This window comes from Vigna angularis, chromosome 5 (assembly GCF_016808095.1).
Source record: "Vigna angularis cultivar LongXiaoDou No.4 chromosome 5, ASM1680809v1, whole genome shotgun sequence".
NCBI classification, from domain to species: Eukaryota; Viridiplantae; Streptophyta; class Magnoliopsida; order Fabales; family Fabaceae; genus Vigna; species Vigna angularis.
Genome location: NC_068974.1, coordinates 27,372,616 through 27,388,874, shown reverse-complemented (window position 1 = coordinate 27,388,874; position 16,259 = coordinate 27,372,616). Strand labels below are relative to the sequence as shown.

The 16,259-nt window shown below is 29.8% G+C and overlaps 1 protein-coding gene across 1 annotated transcript; it reads right to left on the bottom strand.

Annotated features, from left to right (window-relative positions):
* Nucleotides 1–1,837: 1,837 nt before the first annotated feature.
* Nucleotides 1,838–5,444, bottom strand: LOC108323627 (G-type lectin S-receptor-like serine/threonine-protein kinase At1g11300). Its single transcript, XM_052878281.1, has 7 exons — nucleotides 4,136–5,444; nucleotides 3,808–3,948; nucleotides 3,538–3,734; nucleotides 3,224–3,434; nucleotides 2,894–3,131; nucleotides 2,670–2,817; nucleotides 1,838–2,334 (listed from the first exon to the last, which is right to left on the bottom strand). The coding sequence occupies exons 1-7, from the start codon at nucleotides 5,412–5,414 to the stop codon at nucleotides 2,011–2,013; spliced, it is 2,538 nt and encodes an 845-aa protein (XP_052734241.1). The 5' UTR covers nucleotides 5,415–5,444; the 3' UTR covers nucleotides 1,838–2,010.
* Nucleotides 5,445–16,259: the final 10,815 nt, after the last annotated feature.

Here is a 16,259-nt window from a genome sequence, read left to right as displayed (position 1 = left end):
GTAGAAGTTACTGTTAGTGGGTGAATTTAAGGGTGGAACTTTCACTTTTTTCTTAAAAGGTTGTTCAAATATACTCTTATATCATATAAAAAAATATTTCTAAACAATTATAAATTATTTATAATTGTACTGATATATTGTTGTGTAAGAAACAAACAAGCTCATATCAGCAGAGTTATTATGTAATGTACTTAATGACAACGTTCTCGTGCTCGTGTTACAATTAATTAGGAAACGGTAACTAAAATTTGCATTAAATCAATTTTTTTTTTGAATTTGTATTTTTATGTACTAATTAAAATTATTCTCTTTTTGTGCATAAATTCATGTATCAAATTATTCTCTTCTTCTCCTTCGTCTTCTTCATCGTTGCAATCAAAACCTTTGAAAGGCCTAGAAACTAAAGGTGGTCCCTTGCTTCTCCCACAATTTTCATTATCTCCTCCCCACTTTGAAAAAAAAAACTTGGGTTGGATCTTTGGTAAAAGACAACTTGAACTGATTCAGTTAACTCTCTTGGTAGATTCTTCAAAAGCCATGAGTGACCATTAATTTCCTTAAGCTTGATTCTTTGTAGACAATAGAGAGAACCAGGTGTGAGAGTTAGCTTGATGTAAACTACATATTGACTCTCGATATCACATTCAATCAATGTACTTTCAAAGTTTGTGTTTAAAATGTTATCTTCTATTAAAAGCATATCAAAATTGGTGAATAAAGTGAAGATAACGTAGGTTAATCAAAAACAAGAAGCTCTATATAGATTTAAAGCCACACAAGTAATTTAATTAATAAGGACTGAGTGTATGTTAAACTTTTAAAACCATCAGCCACTACAAAAATATGTAATTTTAGTAGGGGTTATTTTTAACGTTACCGGAGGTTTTAACCCCCGAAAAATACTTTTCCAAAGGTTACAAGAACCATTGGGAAAAGTAGCGTCACAAAGTTATTGGCGATTTTCTGCCAATTTTCAGGGGTTTTGGGAACTGCCGGAACTAACCGGGGTTCCGTAAAAGCGCACCTATTACCAAGGGTTTCTATTATTCACCGTAAAAGAATCCTCTTTACAAAGAATGGGTTGGGAGCATAACCTTCCTGGTTGAGAGCATAACCTCTCTCTACAGGTTAAAGACCGGACTTTACACAAAATACACTTGAAGCCCTCTACCGAGTTACAAGAGCTCTATTTATAGCAGCTCTGATCCACTCCCTTTTTACAACCGACACCCCCAGACCCTTAACTCCTAAATCCAATCTATCATATCATCCTAGATCCTAATAGTAGACAACGTATCAAACCGAATAGAACCAAGTTAAAAAGAAAAAAAATTTAAACTATTATGCCACTGAATTAAAATCATCTGCCTTGACCATTTATAATTTCTCTTAAAATTAGGACAAGACAACCATTGCTTATCCTAATCTAATGTCACACAAAACCCACCTTAAGACATCAGGTAAACAAAAAAATGAGAGAAAAAATGAAACGAAAAAATAAATATAACTATGAAGTGTAAGAAGTTTCAAAAAAGAAATATAACTATGAAGTGTAAAGTAAAACAGCCAGTTAAAAACTACTCATCACAAGTGGCAGATAACTTATTTGATACAAACATACTAAATAGAGAATTCGAAATTCGAATCAAGTTATAAATCTCAATATACAAAATATTCTAGAAATTTATTTAAAGAAACTTGAATCTCCTTACACATGACACATTGATTAACAATTAAGCAAGATTACAAAATCAGCCTGATTACTTCCATGTTCCCACCTTTAACTTATATCTAGCAGCCTTGCATCATTTATAATCTTTAAAAAATATACAAGATCCATCATCAAATAAGTATTTTAATAATCATTTAACTGTTGGACTCAGACTCAGTTTTTTATAACCTGATTCCGTGGTTATAATATATAAGGGAAGTAGAAATTGATACATAAAACTTTCAATAGAAAAGAGCTGTTGTCTAATCCAAGAACAAGGAGGAGGATTTTATAGTAACTCATCTTGCTTCCATAGTTGTATTTGTGATAACATTAACTGAAAATCTTTCTGGGGTGGTTGAGGGCAATGTTGAACTATACTCACCTCTTACCTTTAGAAATGCAGGTGGTTTAGGAGAAGGAAGGAGCACAGTGTCATTTCCAATCATTGATACAACATCAGACATGGTTGGCCTATCTTTTGGACTTTCTTGAACGCAAAGAAGTCCTATGTTCACATATCTTGGCACAGTATGCAGACTGTTATTACTTAAAGTATCACTGTCATCTAATGCACTGTCCATTAGATCCAGTCCTGAATTTCTTGTCCAAAGATCCCAAGCCTTCAAGATTTAACACAAAACAACCTCAAAATTAGAAAGTCTGGAGCATATTCTGGTATGGCACTATGATTTTGTATACTCCATCTCATGATGAAAATTTAAACTTGAACTCGTTCTCTGATGTTAGATTAAAAGTAGTATTAATCTTTTGCGTGGGTTGAACTCAGATTACATGTATGTAGTTTCTCTTTGATGAATCCTTTCTCAAAATAGAAAACTCATTAGGCCATAACATACCATTTGTAAAAAGGCTTAAAACATGCACAAAAATCATGAAATCAATTTGAATGTGAAAATGCAAATGAAGAGCAAATGGATGGAATCTAGAAACTCACATATCCAAGAAGATTGAAGGAATTCGTTTGATAAAAGCCAGTATTCTTCTTGCCACTTAGAATCTCCAGCAAAAGGACCCCAAAACTAAACACGTCCGATTTTACTGAGAAGAGCCCTTCTGCAGCATATTCAGGAGCCATATAACCACTGAGAACAAGGTAGATTAATTAGTAGATGGTTGATCACGTAAAAAAAAACCACTAGTTGTAGTTAATTGACTTACTACGTTCCAACTATTCGGTTTGTATTTGCTTGAAGCTCATTATCACCAAATATTTTTGCCAATCCAAAATCTGATATTTTGGGATTCATATGGCTGTCCAACAATATGTTGCTAGCTTTTAAATCTCGGTGAATGATCCTGAACCTGGAATACTGATGAAGATAAAGAATTCCTTGGACAATCCCATCAATTATTCTGAGTCTTGTTCCCCAATCCAGCATCTGTTTCTTTGTTGCATCTGCTATGCATCATTGAAGATGTCACAACCAAAGTTTAAGTTTGGCAGATGGGATCATATTTAAGAGAGTTCAGAGACTGTAGGATACAAACCAAAAAGGAAAAGATCCAAGCTTTTATTAGGCATAAATTCATAAATCAGCATCTTTTCATTTCGATCAATGCAGCAACCCAGAAGTCTAACAAGATTGTTGTGTTGGAGTTTTGCAATCAACAAAGCTTCATTTCTCAACTCTTCCCATCCTTGACCAGATCTCCGTGACAGTCTTTTCACAGCAACCTCATCCCCATTAAATAATGTACCCTGTATTTTCTTATCTTTTGTATAAGTTACATATATGGCGTAGTAAAAGCTGTTTATATCGTAAAAGCTGTTTATATAGAGAGGATAGAGTTTTTGAGCATGCCTTGTAGACGGGTCCAAAGCCCCCCTCACCAAGTTTATTTGCATCTGAGAAATTATTAGTTGCAGCTGCAACACTCTCGAAACTGAATAAAGGCAATTTCACTTCCTTCTTCACTTTGGCACTCCTATCTGCTTCAGTAAGCTCAGAATCTTCAACTTTCATGCTCATGCTTATATCAAAATGGAGCAAATCTTCCCCTGCAAATTGAGGAAAATTAGTTCATAAGTTAACATACTCTGAATTTACTTGGAAAACTTGTGTCTTTCTTACCTTTTCTCCTCTTCTTTCTAATCCAGTAAACTAAAAGGCCCAATATAAGAAAAACTACAAAGGAGATCAACATAACAATCAGAAGTAGGATCTTGCTCACAGAAGTTTGTCGTGATTCTTTTTCTCTTGTTGTGTTCGAATCTGCAGAGAAAATTTATCAACTATAAAAATTCATGTATTGACTGATAAATTTATATAAGTTTTCAGTGAAGTGACTCTAGCTAAAAAAGAGAAAGAAGTAGCAGCTGAGTGAAAAAGAACTTAGGATTCTGTCTTCCTAACTCTGAGAAACACATAAAGTCTAGGAAAATACGCTTCTTGAACTTACCCGAAGTATCGACTTCCGCGGCAGCAAGTCTTAGGTAAAAAATTGGTTTGCTATCATCAGAATTGGCCACATCTGTTGAGACGTTCTTTAGATTCAATACCGAACCAAGCCACAACTGGCAATATCCGTTCACATAGTAAGCGTAAGCAACGCAAGAACAATTTCTAGAACAAGTACTTTCACACTCTCTTGTTGTTGTTGTATTGATTTTCGTGAGACTGTCCAAAGTTGGTGATTTGACATAATAAAGTTGCTTGAATTTATCGTTGGATTTAACACTGTTACTGCAGTACGACAAGTCTTTTTTCCTTACACAGCCAGCAGATTTGTTCCCATTATACCAAGAATCAGCATCAGAGGGCCTGAAACCTTGAAGACAGTCACAAGGGTCACGAGCTTTCGGGTTACAGATGGAAAAGGCTCCACACGAATTGTTAGCACACTTGGATGACTGAATAGAAATCCATTGGTGTTCTTTATCAGACCAATACTCCTGGATGAGCTCACCAGACACTTCTAGTACCAGCCTAGAGTCATTACCAACTGGCAAAGTGAAATAGTAGCCGACATTGAAACGAGTATCGTTGAGGTTGTGCTGATATCCACCACTTCGGCTAGTAAAATTGCCAATAGTTTCGTTGTAGTGGTTGTCAATCCAGAAAGCATTAGAACCATTGTTGATGATTAGGCTGACCCTGCCCAAATCATATTCGAGGGAAAAAGCTCCTTGGTCAGGGTCATCTGCACTTCTCCATGATCGCAATGACCAAGTGTTTCCTTCGTCATGTCCTAGTTTCATTATGGGTAAAAGGGTGTCCGTAGGATAATCAAAACTCTGCCACAAAATCTGTTTACTTGAGGTTTTCAGCAGTATCAAGTTTCCTGAATCCAAGAGCATGGCATAGACACTGATATTGTTTGAAACATTGCTGACATTGTATGTAAGTTTTCCATCTATGATCACCAAATTTCCATCTTTAAAGGTAAGAACTGCTGATGGTGTTTGAAATGCGTAGTCTCGGTTAGCAACCCAGACAATCTTGTTCTTGTCGTTTGGGACCCTGTTATACCGTATACCAACGTAGTACTTGGTTGAGTTATCTCTGATTCTGGTGAAAAAGCACAATTCGAACTTCCCGGTATAAGAAACAACGGAGTCTAAGGTTCCCATTGATTCTCCTATTTGCAAAAATTCCTTGTGAATGACTGCATTAACACAAAACGTACACAGGCAAAGGAATGATGTCAAGGATGCCAGAGTTGAGGAAGTTAATGCCATTTTAATTCACAAGATTGATTGCCATTATTTAAAACAATTCTACATATTATATGAGAAAACCAATCTAATAAGTTGTCCTAGATGACGGATTGAATGGTTCGTATTCATGACAGCATTGGTGGCTTGACTTTAACTAACCCATGAATTGTGATTATTCTTATATTTTTTTCTTTATTTTAAATTTTCTTTCTAATTTAACTCATTTTGGATTGCCTTAGATTTAAATTAAAAAAAAAATTGTTATTTTTTTGAAATTAAAAAATAAAAATTACTTGTCATTAAATGAATCAGTAAATAAATTCATTTAATTTTTTAATGTGTAATAAGTTGAATTGGATCAAATTTTTTCAACCCCTCATAAGGGAGTCAAATTAAATTGACATTTTGATAATACTTGTGATTGTGATGAGTAACTATACCCATATATCTCAATTTTATCTACATTTATTACATATTTCTTTTTCCTTTTAATATTTCAAACAATATAAAGCAACCAAATCTGTCACTTTCTAAGTGGAGGGTGGACTTGTTGACTTCATAAATAAACACTGGCCCGCTATGTGTAATATTCCATAGAATAAAAGGCAATTAAAAATGTCACTTTCTAAGTCGAGGATGGACTTGATGATCATGAGCATTATTTTAAAATAATGACAGAATCAATTCAAATTTGATTGTGCCTGTTATATTTTAGGTTTACTTATCCATATTTTAGGTTTTTGCCCTTGTATATTGAATCTTTATAATTTACACAACCTTACGTACAAAGTATCACTTACTGTTTGTAGAAACCAATCAAATGAATGCTTGAAACGTTATCTCGATTTGAGTCAAATTATGTTAATCACTTGGTTGAGGCATGTTGAGTTTTTGGACTTTCTTTCTTGTCTATAATAGGTCTAAAGGTAAAGTTCATTTGTTCTCTAGATTTATATATATAAATATCTTAAAATGAATTGTTTGTAACACAATTTTGTATTTGTTAGTATATAATTTACAAGTAAATAACGTTTTCCATGGAAGATAAACCATTAGATTTTTGAAAAACTATAAAACAAGTACAACTAATCAAATCCATACAAATGATGAACGCGATACAAAATTACTACAAATGCAAACTAGTAGAATTAAGCATATCGTTTTTACAGATGGAAAAACCTAGACCTTAGAGTACGCCTAGATATTGGATAAAAGTTTACACTTTCAACCTGGGCACTCGATTACAAAAATTATTTTAATATGGTCTATATGTTTGTGAGAAATTTAAGGTTTTAGAAACAGTGGAAAACAAACCCTTCCTATATTATATTATTTTTGTAATGTATATTGATTTGATTCAGGTCATAATAGAAGCCAAATATAGAAAAAATATTTTAAAAGAAATCTATATATTTGGCCTTAGTTATGAGTAAAATGGGATTAAATCCATTTTATATATATATATATATATATATTAGTTTATATATATATATATATATATATATATATATATATATATTTATTATTATAAATATCTTAAAATGAGATGTTTATAACACAATTTTGTATTTGTTAGTACAAAATTTTACTAGTAAATAACGTTTTTCCATAGAATATCAACCATTAGATTTTTGAAACACTATAAAAGAATTACAACTAATCAAATTCAACCAACGCGAAGTGAAATTAAGAAAAAAAAATTTCATTTTATCAAAATTATAAATATGATGTTGTCATTTTGATTTAATATTTGCGATAGAAGTGAAATTAAGAAAAACAAAATGTACTGAATTTCAAATTAGAATTTAAATTTAATAAATTGGAATTTAAGTTTTACTTCTTTCAATTCTATGATTTTATCAAAATTGGTATTAAGAAACTAACTCTTTTACCCTTATTATGGGTTGATGCTAACCTCTCTTCGTGGAGGTTTCTTATTTTTTTTTAGTTTTGAAATTATTGTAGACTTTAGCTTTTACAAATTTAATAACAATCAAAAGGAAAAAGATATAACACAAATAAAAAATCAACATCAACATCATCAATTATTTTGTTATTAAAGTGGAAAACAAATGAACAAACAAAGTTAAAGAAATAAATTGCGGTGTCCTGAATTGTTGTATGTGAATGTGAGAGATGATGGAGATGAAAGAAAAACAAAAAATTAGATAAGTTGAGAAGGTTGATTAGTTTTAAGTGAGTATTTTTTATTACAAAAATTATTTTAATGTGGTCTATATGTTTGTGTACACTTTATTAAGAACTTGATACACTTTCAACATCGAAAACACAGAGTTTTGGTAACTTTGGTTGGACGTTGTGTTGTCATTCTTTGAAACTCCAGATTTTGATAATTTGGATCACTTAGATGTGTCCAAGCGGTGTAAATGAGTGTAAAAGCACCCCAAGTTGCCACTGAAGCATTGTTGGTTGGGTTTAGCATGACTACCATTTTGTTGCGTTGCATTTTGATGCTCTCAATGTCGTCTTCAAAGCCCTTCTTAATGTTTAGAACTTTGTACCAATTTGTTGCACTGTTGCGATCTTTTTTCATTGCTGCCTGGTGAATCTTGTAGGCTAATATCATTTCATCAATGCCCTCTACTTTTCGGTTTAGTCTTTTCGCCATCGTCGCACAACTGATGGCCCCTTTGATGTTACCTACTTTAAACTTTTCTTCTGCATTCCTTTGTGCAAACATTGCTAAAGACTTTACAAAATCCATCGATATGGCTTGCAGTAGATATTCGCTTTGAATGTGCTTTTGTGAGAGTTGATTAATTTATTATGTTATGTGAATGATATATATATATATAGATGAACTAATCTACATCAATATTATCTTATATTCATATTATCTAGAAAATATTATTATGCACAATCTCTAATAATATCCATTATATATAACTATTTTATCGTTATCTTACCATTTTTGTTATTAAAAAATTAAAACTAAAATTTATCTTTATATAATATATATATATATATTATCCTTTTATATAGATGAATTACATATTTTATTTATAATATTCTAGGATTTTTTCAGTTATGTAGAAATAACTTTATTTTTTTATTGATTTATATCTTTTCATACATCAAAATAATAACAAAAGAAAACATTATATGACGTCTTCATATTTTATCTTAACAAAAATAAAAGATAACGAATATATTCACAACTAAGATTATAAAAAAAAAAAATACTTCTCCAATAAAGAAATAAAAATATTGTAAATATATCTTATTCTGAATTAAACTTTAAACAAACATATTATCTTAAACTTTAAACTTTTCTTCTACATTCCTCTGTGCAAACATGGTTAAAGAGTTTACAAAACCCATCGATATAGCTTACAGTAGATATTCGTTATGAATGTATTTTTGTGAGAGTTGATTTACTATGCTATGTGAATAATATATATAGGTGAACTAATCTCTATCAATATACTTATCTTATATTTATATTATCTAGAAGATATTATTATCTATAATATCTAATCGTATCCATTATACATAACTATTTTATCTCAATACGTAGATTATCTTATCATTTTTGTTACTAAAAAATTAAAAACTTCAAGTTATCTTTATATATATATATATATATATATTTATTCTATCTTTCTATATAGATTAATTAATATTTTATTTATAATTTTGTAGGATCTTCTTAGTTATGTAGAAATAACTATTTATAGATTCTATCTTTCTATATAGATGAATTAATATTTTATTTATAATTTTGTAGGATTTTTTTAGTTATGTAGAAATAACTTTAGTTTTTGTATTCATTTATCTTTTTCAGACATCAAAATAATAAGATAGAATATATTCACAACTAAAATAAAAAAAAAATACTTCTCTACTGAAAGAAAAAAAAATATTGTAAATATATCTTATTATGAATTAAACTTTAAACAAAAATATTATCTAAAAATTAAAATATTATATATATTAAAATAAAAATTATTATACTTATATATTTATATATAAAAGTAAGTTCATACTAACACAATCTTGTCAGTAAAAAATTGACATTTTATTTATTAAGAAATACCATTTTATGGTAACATTTTTTTTATGTGAATAAAATAAGATTCCATTTATGAAACACTAAGAGAATTAATCCTACAAATATATGAAAAGTTAATTACAGATAAACACCAGCATAAATAAACATCTTCCATTCTCATTCAATATATATATATATATATATATATATATATATATATATAATGTTTGCTAACACGTGTACGTTTGTTTTTCAGTTGGTACATTTTAGTAATGTGTATCGGATTTTAGTAGACAAAAATACTCTTATATATCATCATTCTAAGTTTTAAGGTTAAGGGTATTTTAATAATTTTCATTGTCAAAACTAAAAAGAAAAAAAGAAACCCCTAAACCCTTGCTCACCTTCCTCGTTCTTCTCAACCATTTCTCTTTCATCTCTTTCACTCCAACATTTTCTCTGTCATCCCTATATTAGTCTCAATTGAAAAAAATCAGAAACACTTGCCTAACCCTAATCTACCTTCCTCACTTATCTAATTTGTTTATGTGATTTGTGAAGCTAAATGTTTTATTTACCATTACATTCTCCTGACTTAATTTTTAATTGGCTAAACTTGGTTTGATTTAGATCTTGGTTTATTGATGATAGTGTGCCTGTAGAGAGAGTTTGTAACACAACAAAATTCTAAAATTTAAAAACGAAATTTAATAATAATCAGAAGGGAAAATATATAACACAACTCTCCCATCAAAAATCAACATCAACATCATCAGTTATTTTGTTATTAAAGTGGAAAACAAATGAACGAACAGAGCAAGAGCAACAAATTGCGGTGCACGTTAGCAAACCCATATATATATATATATATATATATATATATATATATATATATATATATATATATATATATTGAAGGGTGCCCACGATTTGTCGATACAAAGTTGGATTAGGATAAGCAACAGAAGCATCAACGGTGAGCTTTAAAGAAACCATGGGTGATGGCTGTAGATTACCGTCCAACATGTTGGCTTTGGAGAATGTATTTTGTTTGTGTGAGATATAAATCACCATTGGTGGTCCAGTAAGCTTCTATACCCTGAAAATAATGAAGTCTTCCAAGGTCTTTGAGAACCAAACGTTGATGAAGAAAAACTATAAGAGAAGTGACAACATCAACAGGATTCCCTGTGAGAAGAATATCTTCGACGTAAATGAGAATTAGTAAGATAGAGTCATTCTGAATTATAACAAAAAGAAAGGAATCACTAGTGGTTGAAAGAAAATCCATTTGTATTAGGGTGGAGCTGAAGATGTGATACGAGGCATGGGGTGCCTGCTTAAGGCATAGAGGGCTTTATGAAGTCTGCAAACCAGATTTGGATAAATCTTGAAGGTTCATCCATGTACATGATTTCATTGAGATCACCGTGTAAAAGAAGCCATGTTTATGTCCAATTGATGCACTTGCCATTTGAGAGAAACCACAAGAGATAGAACCACTCTAATTGTAGTTGGTTTCATGATAGGGCTAAATGTTAAAATAATAATTAATATCATAAAAATTAATATAATGATCAACAATATTAATTGACAAAAGAATTTTAACTTTATATAACAATGGCGGTTAAAGAGTTTCACTCGGATCAAGAAGCAGGAAATGAAGAAAGCACCCTATTATAGGTAGATCCATACGAAGAGGAGGAAGAAACTATCTCTCTTTGTGACCTTCTTATTTACAGTGGCTTTAGTTCAGATAAATGGCATGGTGATTTCTCGAAAGAAGATGAAAAAAACTTTGGTGATGACGGTGATGATGATTATAACATGTTCGAGTTCTTCAGTGAAGAATTCAACTCTTCAAGTAACATTGCAGCTACAGAGAACATAATCTTCTGCGGTAAACTCATTCCCTTCAAGGATATTCCTCCGCGTGTTGATGAATGCAATAACAAGGCTTGCAGGAACGTGCAAAAGGGTATTGCAAAACACGGTTCAAAAGGTTCAAAGAGTTTTTCATGTGACTACACGTCGACAAGGAAGGTGTCTCTAGTGAGGTGCACCACCAAGTATAGGTGGTTTTTGTTTATGTTCGAGATGTCCAAGTTGTCTGGCACTACTGAGATGGAGTTGAGAGACATTAGAAACAGACAAAGTTGGAGGGGACCGGCGACGATGTTTCCGATTGCTAAAGACGGCGAAGAAGATTCCAAGGGGAAGATGAGAAGCTGCAAGGGGATGTGGACGATTTTGAAGTCAATTTCTTCCATAGTTGATCCATCCATCATGGCAAAAGAGGTATTGTAACTAAAAATATAGTGGGTATAAAATGTGAAACCAATAGGAGAAAAAGAAAGTAGAGAAAGGTAACAATGACAGAATAAAGGAATAGAAACAACTTGTCGAGGATCATAGATTCTGAGCATAGAGGAACCCGCAAAAGGTGGTTAGAAGTTGATGAATGAAGAAAGTAGGAAACATATGTTTAATGAAGAAAGTGGGTGAGAGAAAAAAACCTGAGACAACTGAAAATTAGTGAAGAAAGTGATACGGAGAGGGAGGAAGGTTACACTGACAAAATCGAAAGACTTCATTATTGAACGTTGAAGTGAGTTGTGGGAGGTAGAGAAAGTAGAAAAGGGTATGAGTGTTATGAATGATTAGTTTAGTAGAAAGAAGAAAAAGAAAAAAAATAGACAAAAAGATAGCACTGACTAAAAGGTTTGTCGTAAAATTTACCAAGTGAAAATCAATTTGACACATTTTTAAAAAGAGTGATCTAATTGAGAAAATTCAGCAAAACTTGAAACAAAATAGGCTATTAAACCAAAAATAAAAGACTTGGTAGAATATAGACAATTATTTGAACACAACCTACTACACAAAGATTCATTTTGAACATCAAAAACAAGTGTCACATGGAGGCAAGTTTTCCGCACATTAAATGACAGAAAAGAAAGGAAAAAAATGAACTTATTTTGATTTAGACTTTGATTAAGTGAGATGATTGCTCTCTACATCATAACTCCTATGGTTCACTCATATTTTCAAAATGAAGAATAAATTAGTCAAAATTTTAGAGAGAATAGAAGAGGAATATTAAAGAAATGGTAAATTTTATACAATAAAACTTGATTAATTGGTTTTCTAATTATAACTCAAGCTTTTAATAAAAAAGTAATCAAAACTTTATTAATATTATCTACTCCTATTCTTAAGTATTTTTCAGATCTTACATTAATAAATATCTAATTTGACTTGGAATCCAGTATAATGTAAATCCGTATGACGTCTAAAATTGCTTTAAATAATTTTAACTTTTCATGTCTTAAACATAAAAATAATTACTTTAAACAATTTAAAAATTTTAACATCTCTTAAATATAAATACAAGACGACAAATAAAATGGTATGAGAATCCAAACACCAAATTAATCTTTAGTAAAACAATTATTATTTATATCTTTTAATTTTACTGTCTTTATTCTAATTATTCTGGAAAATACTTCTCAAGTAGATTAAACTATTGAATACTTACCAAATTATTTTCCACAACGTTAAAATTGTTGTACATTCATAAGGGATTTTTTTAATGATGAAATTTCAATTTTGAAAATTACGTTTTAGAAAACCAACTTTAGGATTAAATAAATACATTGGTACAATAAAATAATTGAAGTTACTATTAGAGAAGGTTTTAAAATTGCTATAATTTATTTCAAAATATTTTGAAATTTTAACATTAGAGAATAATTTGATTTTTTAACTTTTACTAAACTTCATCGTGTAAATGTATGGATTAAAGTTATAGTACACATTTGATTTGTAATTCAATGTAAATTCATAATTACATGTCAACTTAAATTATTTTTGAACAATTTCAATATTTACTTGTGTAAATGTAAACATGAGACTGCAAATATCAAAAAAGAAACTTTGAAATTCCAAACATCAAATCAAATATGCACATAAAATGTTATAATATGTCTACAAAATTATCACAGGCTTAATAACACTTTATATCAGTGTTTAATTTTGATTCTTTATTTATAGTTGTCTAAACAGAATTCTTATAATTTTCCATCTTTCATCTAAAATTCCATGTAATAGTACAAATGCATTTGAAAACATAAATAATGTTTAAATAAAAATAATAAAATGTAGGTTTCATTATTATTTTAATACTTTACGGATTTTCTTCTAAACTATACATATCGTACTATATTATACTTCCATTATAATTTTATTAATTATTAAATGAAATTTAAAGAAAATTAATTCGAACAATCAAAAACTATAAATACTAAATATGAATAATTGACCAATTAAAATTAAAAGTAACAATCACACAAAACAAAAACACAAAAATTAAAATTAAATCAAAGTATAAAATGATGTGGTTTCACCAGAGTATGCCTTAACATTAGATTCAAGCCAGACGAGGATCAGGTTTTGCAGACATGCATCTCGAGGGCCTTCAGAAAAGAGATAGCAATGTCAATAAAAAACCAAATAAAAAATATGCTTTAATTATTGAACAAGTAAAATTCCTTCTTAATGACCTCCACATATATATCACTTGGAACAAAAATGACAAAGAAGCAAACAATTCATAACAAAAATATTTGCTTCAGTTATACACCATTTCACCTGATAAAATTTCAATGTATCTCACATTTTACTCCCTTAATTGCAAGATTCCACTTATGAAGTCCCAAAATTTCCCATTTTTCATATGAAATTAATCTTTCTTGTTAACATTAATATAATTACCAGTCCATGATTTATATATAAAACATAGCAGATCATTCCTTTATCTTCTCCTACCACTATTCAACTCACAGAACCACCAAAAATAATCTCTATTTTAAAAGTGGGATTCTCAAACCAATTTTTAACATATTCTCAAACCACCAAAAGTGAGATCTTTTAATCTGCTGAATTCGTAATCAAATTTAGGTTTAATAATTTTGGACATTCTTATTTTTCAGGATCGTCTCAAATAGGTCCTTATTGTAAATGCTCTCAATTAGGTTCTGTATTGTGAAAAATTGAATCAATTTAGACTTTGCCGTTAGTTTCGTACTAACACCGTTAAAGGAGGTGACACGTGTCAGTTCGTGGTTTTTTAAAATTTTTGAATTATTATTTTTTATGTTTTTTAAATTTAAAATAAAATGTTGATAACTAAACTTTAAATAAAATATTATTTTAACTTTAAAATATTATAAATATACATTGAAATAAAATAAATATGCATTAAAATAAAATTTTATTAACACAAATTTGTATTTGTTAGTATAAAATTTTACATATATATTACCAGCACTAACATTCTTTTCCTGGAAAACAATGCGTTTGTATACAGATAGAACATTATATTTATGAAAAACTAAGAAAAGTGTAACTGAACAAATTCAATAAAATGATGGAATTCAAGTACAACATTATTATAGAAGTTTTTGTAGGTGGGGAAGCTTAGACTTTGGAATCTGTCTAGATATTGGATCAAATTTACATTTACAACACGAGCACTCGATTAATAAAACTCTTTTAGTGCGGTCTCCATGTTTGTGTACACTTGAAATCTTGGGAACTTGGTATTTGCACCACTTTCTACATCGTAAACATGCACTTTTGGTAACTTTGTTGCGATGAGGAGTCGTCTTTCTTCTTAAATTCACATTTTTATAATTTGAGTCAGTTAGGTGTCTCCAAGCATTGTAAATGAGTCTAAAAGCACCCAAAGTTGCGACTGAAGCTTTCTTGGTTGGATTGAGCATGACTACTAATTTGTTGTGTTGCATCTTGATGCTCTCAATGTCATCTTCAAAGCCCTTGTTAATGCCAAGAACTTTGTACCAATTTGTTGCACCGTTGTCATCTTTTTTCATTGCTGCCTGGTGGATCTTGTATGCTAAGATTGTTTCATCAATGCCATCAACTTTTGGATCTAGTGTTTTGGCCATGGTGGCACAAGTGATGGCCCCTTTGATGTTTCCTAGTTTAAACATTTCTTCTGCATCCCTTTGTGCAAACATTGCTAGAGAATCTACAAAATGCATCGACATGGCTTGCAATAAACAATCACTATGAATGTGTTTTTGTGAGGTTTGATTCATTTATTATGCTATTGAATGATATATATAGATCAACCAATTAGCATAAATATTCTTACATTATCTAAAAGATATTATTCTACACAATATATGCTAGTATCTATTATATATAATTATTTTATTTTAAGTGTTAGTTATTATCTTATATTTATTAATAAATTAAAAAATTAAATCTAACTTATTTACTATGATTAGTGCGTATAAGAGGATATAATTTATCGTATGTATGTTGTATCTTTAGTTATATATATTTTCATGATTTATTAGAACTTATTGAAATGTAATGATTAATTAGAGTAATAGCTCAACTTATCTCGTCATTATTATATAGATACACTCTTATATCTTATGCATTTCTTTTATTGTTCCTATTTTTGAAGTGATGAATAAGTGTAGTATTTATTTTATTGAATAAAATAAAATAATATTTTTATTTGATTCAACACCTTCCTTCTCTACTACTTCCATTCACTTCTCATTTCTTCAACTTTAAAACATAAATTATACTAACTAATGATAAAGAGGAAGGAATGCAGTATTCTTATATTAGGTAAAAGATATTATTATATATAAGATAATATTTATATTCTATCTTTTTAGTAGTATCTTATAGTATTTTGTGACTGGTATATTAAAAGACTTATATATATATATATATATATATATATATATATATATATATTTTATCTTTATTTTATACAGATGAATTACATATTTTATTTATATTTTTATGGA

Coding starts and splice junctions, on each gene's coding strand:
- LOC108323627 (XM_052878281.1), bottom strand. CDS start 5,414: ATGGCATTAACTTCCTCAACTCTGGCATCCTTGACATCATTCCTTTGC. Junction 3,949..4,135: donor CGCGGAAGTCGATACTTCGG/GTAAGTTCAAGA, acceptor TTTTCTCTGCAG/ATTCGAACACAACAAGAGAA. Junction 3,132..3,223: donor CTTGGATCTTTTCCTTTTTG/GTTTGTATCCTA, acceptor GATGCATAGCAG/ATGCAACAAAGAAACAGATG.